Consider the following 9,321-nt stretch of genomic DNA (forward strand, 5'->3'; position numbering starts at 1 on the left):
ATTAAGAAGGCATACAAGCAGTTAAACGCAATTACAAACAAGCAAACAGCTTATATATATATATATTCTCTTGGGAAATTTACTGCAGGGTCCGTGGAAGTGTGGCGGAAATACCTCAAGAGAGCAGAGAAAAAAAAAAAGAAAAAAGAAAAAGGAAGGATGGGATTTCTTTCAATGTTTCCCCTTGGGCTCTTTTTACTCTTTCATTTTTCTCTATTCTTTTTTTTTTTCTTGTTTTTGTTTTTTCTTTTTTCCAAATATCATTTTTTTTTTTTTTTCTTTTGTCTTGTCTGCATGAATGAATGCCCCGTGTTTTTGCCTTTTTTTTTTTTTTTTTCCCTCTATCTATCTGTCTATGTAAATATATAAATATATATGATTGGAACCGTAAGACTTCAGTGTATGCGGACAGGTGAGACCCTCCTTTGGAAAGGATGCGGGTCAAGACTGGGATTAACTGCAAGAGAGAGAGTGTGTGTGTGTGTGAGAGTGAGAAAGAGAGAAAGAACGTAATAAAGAGCGAGTTGTTTAAATATATACACACACACACATACATAAATACACGTATATATATATACTTATACACGTATATATATATATATATATATATTTCTTTTGGGATTTATGGATAAAATTCCTTTTTGTTTTGTTTGCCTTTAGAATGCCGTTTTTAAAGACAGCGCAAAACACGTGTTTCGTTTCCCCCACCCCCCCACCCCTTTTTTTTTTTTTCCCCACTTCTTGCCCCACATCCACGAGGAGAATCGTCGCCTTCCACGCGGAAGAGTCTGACGGTTGGGGGGCTTTTTTTTTTTTTTTTTTTTTAGGGACGGTCAGTTTGTGGGTTCACAGCGAATTTGGGCGTTGACAGTGTAGAAGCCCAATCCCGGTTTGTGAGTTAAATGCAACGAGCCAAACGGTCATCGTCCGTCCTTCGGGCAAATACGAGAAAAGATTCCCGCATGGACAAACCGAAAACTTTTTTTTTTTGTTGTTTGGCGTCGAGATTTTCGGCCCACCCTACGGGCTGTCGCTCAGGGCGTTGCGAGCAGCAGCCCTTTTGAAAAATGCTGCGGTGCCATGCCGTGTTTTTTTGAATTTTCTTCCTTTTTTTTTTTGTGTGTGTTTTAGTGTCGTTTGCCACGTTCTCGCCGCTGCCTGGTCCGCAGGATTCCCACAAATGACAGTGCCGCTCCCGTGGGAGTCGTACACGCCGCGCGCTTTTTTGCAGGGGTCGAGCGGGACATTCCATGGCTTCTTCTGGGACGTCGTCCACACGTACGTTGGACATTCGTGCGAGAGCCTGCGCTTGCTGCGAGAGGGCGGCGTGGCGCTGAGCACTAGTCTTCGGACTGGGTCGTCGTGTACGCACGATTCCGTGCGGCCTGTTGTACCGCCGCAGTTTTTGACAACGGGGGTGATTCCGCCCATGGTCCCAATGGAGGAGCTCCCTGCGGTTGACTGCTGTGAGAAAGACACGGCCATTGCGAAACTGAGAGAGCGCTGCTTCCGTTACGGCGAGAGCGTTTTGCGGCTGCTGAAAATTGCTGAGGATTATTCTGCTAGTTGGGGTCGCTTGAAGGATTATGAGCAAAAACAGCTGGATGCCGCTCTTGCGAATGAGCGGGCTTCACGAATTAAGAAGGATGAAATTTACGCGTACTTTACGGATCTGATTTTTTCGGGTAAGGGACTGCGCCAGGTGACCGAAGACATCACCCTTTTTTCGAACCTCACGACTTTGGTGCTGAGCAACAATCCACAGCTTACGTCTATCCCATATTTGCCGCCTGCTTGCTTGGTGCTTGTGGCATGTGGTTGCTCCATTCGGGAGGTGTGCGCCTCGACTACGCTGACCTTTCTGGGGTTGTCGTACAATGCGATGGAGCAGATGGAATTCCTGGGCGGTCTACCAAATTTACGTGTGCTGGACCTCACCCGCAACGCCGTCTTCTCCATTGAGGCAACTGTGGAGGCGCTGCGGGCGCACCCGCTGCTGGAGGACGTGACTTTTACTGGTTGTCCCATCGCATTGTTGGACGACTACATTGAACGAATTGTTGCTGCATGTCCAAGATTGCGTCTGTTGGATCACGTCCCGACTGGTGGGCTCCCAAAGAGTCCGTCCGAGGCGATGAAGCATACACCCGCGGTGGTGTTAAGTGTTGAGGTGACGAGGCTGGAGGGGCTCAGTGCACTGGCGCATATTCCGGTTCTAAGGGAGGAGACTCCGTTAACAGCTTTTTCGGAGGCAAAGGCTACAAAAGTAAGGAAAAAGACCAGAACCGTTTTGCAGGGACCGTTGTACGAGTGTAGCACAAGCATAACTCTGCAAGGTTCGTGGGGTGGTAATAGTGACGGTGATAATGATAAGGGTGCTGTTCTTGTAAAATGTGAGAAACTTCGTTTGGGACCGGAAGTGCCAGCAGCGACTCAACAGAGACTCAGCAAAAGGAAGTTGCGGGTCTCGGCAACGCATATGGAGAATGTGCGTGTTATAGATCATGTGGTAACGGCAAATGTGATGCCTACAGCTGGGCTTTCCCAGTCTCTTGCGAGGCCGTTTGTTCTCACAGTAAAGATCCATGACGACATTCGCTTCCCTAGTGGTAACTGCGTCGCGTTGACGTGTGACATTGGATCGTTCTATGCCGATGCTTCTAGTCTCTTGCTGAGCACCGCGCCCATGCCGCGTTGCATCACTGTGCATGAGCCCCTTGTTGTTAGTAAGATGGCATTGGAGGAAAAGCGCTTTCAGGCTCAAGAATTCCGTGAGTCTGCAGCCGCTGCGATGGAGGGCCTCACGCTGTTTACTCAATCCTCGGAGGCTTTTTCTGGTGTCTTAAATTTGAGCGGAACCTTGTCACGGAGGCGAAACAAGTCCCTCATGATGACTGCTCAGGGTGCTGCGGCGGAACGGTTTTTGGCTGAGGCGAAGAGGCGGGAGGTGGAAATGGGGGAATTAACGCTTCTTGCATTCATCGTGGAGAGGCGCATCAGGGAACTGCAGCAGTTGGAGCTGACGGCGACGATGGGGTTTTCGCTGGGTTCTGCACCGAAGGTAGTGGAGGCGGATTCCCCGACGACGGGGCGCGCAAAAGCCGCTCTTCGTGGAAAGGGCGAGAGGGTGAGGCGGTGATTTCCACAAGAATGGATGTAATTTATTGCATTGGTGAATATTTCTATACGTCTGTTCGTTTCCGTTTTTTTTTTTTTTTTTTTTGGCATGACCCTTCCGTTTGTTTCTTTTTTGTTTGGACGCTTGCCCTTTTTCCCTCCCGCTCCCGCAGAGAGAAAGGGTGGGCGAAGGAAGAGCAAGGAAAGAAGGAAAGGAAGAAAAAATAAATAGCCGTGCTTTTCTCTCTTTGTACGTGTTTTGTGCTGTCGCATCTTTTCTTTAATATATACTGTGCATGTATGTATGTATATATGTGTGTGCGTTATCCTTTGGGCGGTGAATGGTTGGGTGAGGGGGCTTTACTGTTGGTTGTTGTTTGCTTTATTTATGTTTTATATATATTTTTGCCTTTTGCTGCCGCTGATATGGAGCAATGATGTAACATGCACCTGTTTTGAACTCCCGTCTTCCTTTGAGCAAAGTTTTCCTTGGTGGGAATAGGCATCGACTGACATCCGCGCGGGTGGGGGTGGGGGCAAGAAGGCGTGCGATCAGGCAATCATGGGCAGAGGTGGGCTGACGTTGTTGCTGCTTGCGGTATCTCTGTGTGCTGTTCTATGTGAATCGAGCCCACAGGGTGAGAACACGCAGGTGGAGCCAATCACAATCAGCCCGTCTCCGATAGCGAATAAACCCGTCCAGGAGTGGTCGGTACCAGACGTCGAGTACTGGATGAACCACACGGTGGGCTACGCGGAGTTCGGCAAGTATGTGCGCAAATATCTGGTTGACGGCCCCACGCTGCTGGAGATGGAGCCGGCTGACTTTGAGGAGCATTTTCCCGTCGACAATGCGATTCAGGTGGTGAAGTTGACAGCACACATGAAGCTTCTAAAGGGGTTTTGTCTTTGCGGGGCGGCCGAGAGGGCCATTATGGATTTCTGGTCCTACTTCGCGAAGGAGAATTTTCGTGTCTGGGTCGTGGGGGGGACCGCCGTTTTCTTTCCACGTCTGGCGATGCTGTACACATTTTTCTTTGACGACGAGCTGTACAAGCTGCTCGTCGGTGTGCCGGTGCCGCAGGCGAGCGCACTGAGCACCGCCGCGCTGGATGTGGTGCTTGCAACGACGCGAACGGTTCCTGTTTCGCATACCCTGCTGTATCTTTTTTGCCTCGCCGCCGCACCGGACCTCTTCATGGCGTATGAGGCGGCCTGCCTGGCCTTCACGAATTATTTCGTCATGCCGTTTTTTTTTGTGCACTATATCCTCCAGGCATTTAACAGCTACTTTTTTTTGTTTCTGCTGTGGAAAGGAAACGCTTTCCCGCCGAATACGTCAGTTCTTGAGGCGATCTGGATGATGCACTCCTACACGCTTTTTGTTCCTCCCGCCGCTCTTCTGCTTTACCCCATCATACCGTACTTTGTCCAGTCGCTTCTTGTCTACGTGCTTATGGGTCACACCGTGGTGGTTGTTGTTGCCTACACCTCGCTCTTCTTTGAGAGCCCAAAGACACCGGGGGAAAGGGCATGAGGCACCGTCGCCGGTGGCCCAGGGGCAGCGACGTGCGTGCGGGTGTGAAGCGCTGGAGCGAATCGGGTGGAAGAAGAAGAAGGAGTCGTGAAAAAAGAAAAAGACAACCGAGCACAGAAGGGATTCGAGTGAGCTAAATAGGAAGAGAGTGTAAAAATGAGGTTGGGTGGAAGGGGGGAGGGAAAAGAAAAACAACAACAACAGCAACAACAAAAAGAGCGAAGGATGGCGATGAAGTAATTCGGGGCTGTTGCTGACGAATTCCGCTTGGGGTATATACATTCCGGTCCTTCTCTCCGCGGACGGTGTGCGTGTGTGTGTGTGTGTGTGTGTGCGTGACGGTTCTCTCGGAGGCATCTTTTTTTTTTCTTTCTCCCTCCCTTTTTTTCTTTCTCCCCCCATTTCTGTTTCTCCCACTGTGTGAGGAATTGTCAATTCCTTCTTGTTCTTTATGCACTCTCCCCTCTTTGCATCTGTTTCCCCATTTTATTTCCTCGTCTCCGCTTGGGGGCACCGCAGCTGCAGTAATTTATGCCCTACAAAAGTTTCCACTGAATCCAGCCGACGGCGTGCACGCACTCCTGTTGCTGCGCTCGCAGCGGCGGATCACCCTTGCGGCTCACAAACACCGGCCGATGCCGAAACGACGCGGCGGGCAAAGTCGGATGTTCCATCGCGCTTGCGGATTCGCAGCCGTGTGAAAAGAGGTCTCCACCAAGAGGCGAAGAAGGCCCGAATGGAGCCACGAACCGTTCAGTCTCAACACGAGGAGGAGTTGAGGTTGTCACGGGAGCTCACTTTACATTGCGACGCCGTCGTGCAAAGAGTGCATGCCCTGGCAGACAAGACACAGATTCAGGAGGAACGCCTAAGTCAAACGCTGAAGGAGAGTATTGAACGTTCCCCGATTCGACAGTCGAGCGTGTCGCCGAAGAGGGAAGCGGTCGGCAGCCTTTCCCCACAGCCGACGTCGACGCGAAAGACCCCGCGAGAAAGTTTATCACGCTGGTCCGGTATGTTTGGCACACCACAGGTTCCCAAGGCACCGCCCCCTACGCCAGCCCACCCCGATCCAGCCGCCGGTGCTTCTTCCTCCGTCGGATGGCTGGCAAAAGTGCTCGGGAGGTCTCCCGAGGTTCGGCCAATACCAAACTCGAAAGGCGCGACACCGCCGTTGAAGTGCTCGAATTCGCCTCCTCCTGCGGATGTCATTTGTAGCAATCCAAAAAACGGCGCGGCATCCACCAGCCCTTCACACGCTGCCCCCGCAGAGCATTCCTCGCTGCTGATGCGTGCCGTGCAGCGACTCTCCGGACGGTTTTCTTCGCCTCCGCAGGAAGCAGGGACCCCGAATTGTGCACGGAAGTCTGTCGTCTTTAAAGAACCCGCGGAATTGGAGGCCAAGACACCGCAGAGACCAACAAAAAGAGCGGAGGGGCCGCAGGAAAATGATGTATTGGCACCACGAGGGTCGCTGCTGTATCCGCCAGCGCCACCCCCGTCTCTACAGAAAGATGCTGCACGCCGCAGTCCAAGCCATAGTCCATCTTCATCGGATGGGGAGCAACAATCCGCTGTCGGGCCCGACGGGGCGGAGGTGGTCGCCGTCATGCAAAACCTTTCACACTCTCGTGCTTTTCACAAGCTAACCAAGGCTGATCTTGTAGCCTATGCCAAACTGCACCACGTTGCCTTGGCTATGTCAAGCACCAAGAAGGAGCTGTTCGAGGTGGTACGTCGCTTGGTTCAGGCCAAGACGGACGAGACTCAATAACCGCGTGTTTTCTTACTGTGATGCATGTGTGCTTTATTATTAGTTTTCTTTTTTTTTTGTATGTGTTTTTCACTTCTAGAGGCCCCCGCCAACACTGCTACAGAGGAAGAAAGAGAGAGAGAGAGGGACAGAAGGGGAACGAGAGGGAAAGATGAACAGAAACAAGCAATAAAAAAAGCCAAGAAGAGATCTGATGCACTCATGGTGCCGGTTTTTTTTTACATTTGGAGGTGTCAAAGCGAGTTGCTCCTCACCACTCAAAATTACTTTTTTTTTTTTTTTTTCTCACCTTCTTCCCTTTCCCAGACTCCATCTGTGCCTCTCTCAGAGCTTTGCTGTGCCCGGATGGCCCACAGTAGCGCAATGCTGCGGTCTGTGGATGTCTGGTGTTTTTTCTTATTTGTCAAACTGCGCCTGTTTCTGTAATGTTTCACCTCACGGCGCCCCTGACGTATGCCTTTGGGCACGCATGTGCGTGTATGTATTAAATGTATGTGGCTGCCCGATATTTACCGGAGGAAGGACAAAGAAAGAGATATACGGGGAGTAAATTGAGCGAGGATAGCAATTCTTGTGTTTTATCATCCGTTTCACCCCTTCTCATTATTTATTTATTGCTTGTTTCTTCATGCAGCTGTATCATGTGTGCTATATTGAATAGAATTAGAATATTATTTTGCGAGAATTGGGCAGTTCCGGGTATATTGGCAAAGACGAGTGGCAAATATGGGGGTGAAAGAAGGGAATGAGGGGGGCGTGTGTGGGCGTCTGTTTTGTACCTTTTTTTCTTTTATTCTTCTTTTGAATCCCTCATCACTTTTCTCGCCCATCCATTTTATATATTTATATTGTACGTCACCTACACACAATAACACACGGGATGCACGCTTCACGTGATGACAAGTGCGACGTGACAGCTTGATTTCCGCGTGCATGCCTCTTGTCGCGGGGGCCCGCCAGTTTCGGTCACCACCACATCTTTTCTTTTTTTTCTTTTTTTTTCCTTCAAGTGCGGAGTTTAGAGGGCATCAGTAGAGCCGCCTTCAATTGACGGAAAGGCACGGTTAATAGAGAGGGAGAGAGAGGGAGAGGGAGAGAGAGGGAGCGGGCACCTGTGAAGGGAGGAGACACCCGCGGACAAGAAGAGGAGGAGGGGTCAATAAAACAATAATAAACGAAATAAACAAGGAAGAGGGATAAAAGGGGAACAGAGGCCGACTGTGTGGTTGCTGTTGCAACTGTGGAGTGCAAAGAGGTTACCGCAAGGACGCCGCGGTGGGGAGAGGCATAAGCGGAATTGGCAGAAGGTAAGCCCGGCCAACATTTCAAGTCAGTCATCATGAAGGAGGAGCCCATGTCATCAAACAAGCGCATTCAACTGCTTCGCGAGCGGCTCGAGTTGTACAACGCCACCATCGCGGAGGCCATGGGTGTTGTCACCGGTGTCGCAGGCACGGAGACAACTGCCGCCCCCGGCACCAACACCAACAACAATGATGCCAAGAATAGCGGTCATGCTTCGGAATGGCAGAGGACGGAAAGAGAAGGCGGCAGGAGTGCTGCAGCGCCCCGTTTGGAGCGCAATCTTTCAGCAGAGTTCAACGCGGCGCGTGCCACAGGAAGAGCGGCAGCAGCATCAGGTGCTGATAGTAGTAATCGTAGCGAAGGTGGTGGTGGTGGTGCACGCCGAATTGACAGGCGTACGGTGCCGCCACCACCAACCCCGCCAAATGAGTCAAGGCGAGGGGACTTGCGTTCGTGTAGTACGAGTTCCGCCAGTCACGATGACTCAACATCAACTTACTCATTCGAAAGCGGCGAGGAGGCGTTTCTGAATCCGTTTCTTAATGAGACAATCTCTGTGGAGGAGATTGCTGCATCGGTGCGCAAGGTGCGGCGGACAGAAATGGACTCCACCGCAAGGGCTGCGACATCGGTGGCCGTGGGTGGCCGGCAGAAGAGCACTAGTCCTCATGAGTCCAACCGCGATAAGTCCACAGTTGACGAGGGGGACAACAATGAGACATCATCTCTCCCGTTACCGCCTTCACCCCCAGAGGAGGCGAAAGACGAGACGAGAAACAGGAAGGATACCACAACTGCAGAGGCAGCATCGTGGTTTGCCGGACTCGAGACGGCAAACAACAAGTTAGCTGTGACAGAGCAGGCGATCTTTAAATTGCAACGGACCGTTGACATTGAACATTTTAAGCGATCATTACCGCAACGTCAACAGGCGCTTCAGCTTGCTGAGTCCCGTGACGATCTAGTGAAGAAGGAGCAAGCACTGCGTCGTAGGGAGCCCACCGGCAATAGCCTTGCCATGATATACGAGGCTGACGCACTGGATCTCGACCAGCAGCTGCAGCAACTTTTGGCCGAGTGCAATGCCGCCAAGGCACTCTTTACACGCGTGCATGAACGCAAGGCTGCTGTTGCGGAGAAGGAGCGTCTATTGAAAAGGAAACTTGGTGAACTAGAGGATCTGCAGCGCGAGGTGCGAGAGAAGCGGCAGGCGCTGACGACGTTGGAGAGGCGAAATGAGCAACGCGAGGCCATGCTGGCTGTGCGTGGGGAGGCCTACCGGAAGGACCTTGAGGCCCACAAGGCGCGGGAGCACTCCTTGCAGGAGAGGATCAGTGGGGTGGAGGAGCTTAGTCAGAAGGTGGCGTCGTGGATGAAGATATTGGATGAGCGCGACACAAAAATTGAGGCGAAGGAGCAGCGGCTGCGCCGCGTGCAATCGGATTTGGTTCGTCGATCGGAGGAGTTGTTGTGTTACCGCAATGGCCGAGCGAAGCCACCGTCGCGGATGGCGTCTCGGCAGGCAAATAGTCCATAAAAAAAAGGAGTGGTTGGGTGAAACACGGCATCGAGCAGAGGACAACACAAA

General features: G+C 51.4%; 4 protein-coding genes across 4 annotated transcripts, besides 15 other annotated features; all 4 read left to right on the plus strand.

Moving 5' to 3' along the window:
- Nucleotides 1-7,251: a sequence feature (heterozygous, Esmeraldo-like haplotype).
- Nucleotides 207-283: a sequence feature (T-rich).
- Nucleotides 530-610: a microsatellite.
- Nucleotides 805-825: a microsatellite.
- Tc00.1047053508489.10 (hypothetical protein, conserved) lies at nucleotides 1,181-3,139 on the plus strand (the record flags this gene model as incomplete). The annotated part of the gene is made up of 1 exon (XM_800839.1): nucleotides 1,181-3,139. One exon carries the CDS (start codon nucleotides 1,181-1,183, stop codon nucleotides 3,137-3,139), a length of 1,959 nt encoding a protein of 652 aa, XP_805932.1.
- Nucleotides 3,204-3,223: a microsatellite.
- Nucleotides 3,411-3,437: a microsatellite.
- Nucleotides 3,680-4,654, plus strand: Tc00.1047053508489.20 (hypothetical protein, conserved; the record flags this gene model as incomplete). Its single annotated transcript, XM_800840.1, has 1 exon — nucleotides 3,680-4,654. The coding sequence occupies one exon, from the start codon at nucleotides 3,680-3,682 to the stop codon at nucleotides 4,652-4,654; it is 975 nt and encodes a 324-aa protein (XP_805933.1).
- Nucleotides 4,845-4,867: a microsatellite.
- Nucleotides 4,960-4,992: a microsatellite.
- Nucleotides 5,013-5,067: a sequence feature (CT-rich).
- Tc00.1047053508489.30 (hypothetical protein, conserved) lies at nucleotides 5,106-6,428 on the plus strand (the record flags this gene model as incomplete). Its single annotated transcript, XM_800841.1, has 1 exon — nucleotides 5,106-6,428. The coding sequence occupies one exon, from the start codon at nucleotides 5,106-5,108 to the stop codon at nucleotides 6,426-6,428; it is 1,323 nt and encodes a 440-aa protein (XP_805934.1).
- Nucleotides 6,530-6,580: a sequence feature (GA-rich).
- Nucleotides 7,252-7,439: a sequence feature (haploid, non-Esmeraldo-like haplotype).
- Nucleotides 7,440-8,334: a sequence feature (heterozygous, non-Esmeraldo-like haplotype).
- Nucleotides 7,498-7,533: a microsatellite.
- Tc00.1047053508489.40 (hypothetical protein, conserved) lies at nucleotides 7,768-9,270 on the plus strand (the record flags this gene model as incomplete). The annotated part of the gene is made up of 1 exon (XM_800842.1): nucleotides 7,768-9,270. One exon carries the CDS (start codon nucleotides 7,768-7,770, stop codon nucleotides 9,268-9,270), a length of 1,503 nt encoding a protein of 500 aa, XP_805935.1.
- Nucleotides 8,335-8,473: a sequence feature (haploid, non-Esmeraldo-like haplotype).
- Nucleotides 8,474-9,321: a sequence feature (heterozygous, Esmeraldo-like haplotype).

Source organism: Trypanosoma cruzi, genomic scaffold (genome assembly GCF_000209065.1).
Source record: "Trypanosoma cruzi strain CL Brener 1047053516875 genomic scaffold, whole genome shotgun sequence".
Classification (NCBI taxonomy): Eukaryota; Euglenozoa; class Kinetoplastea; order Trypanosomatida; family Trypanosomatidae; genus Trypanosoma; species Trypanosoma cruzi.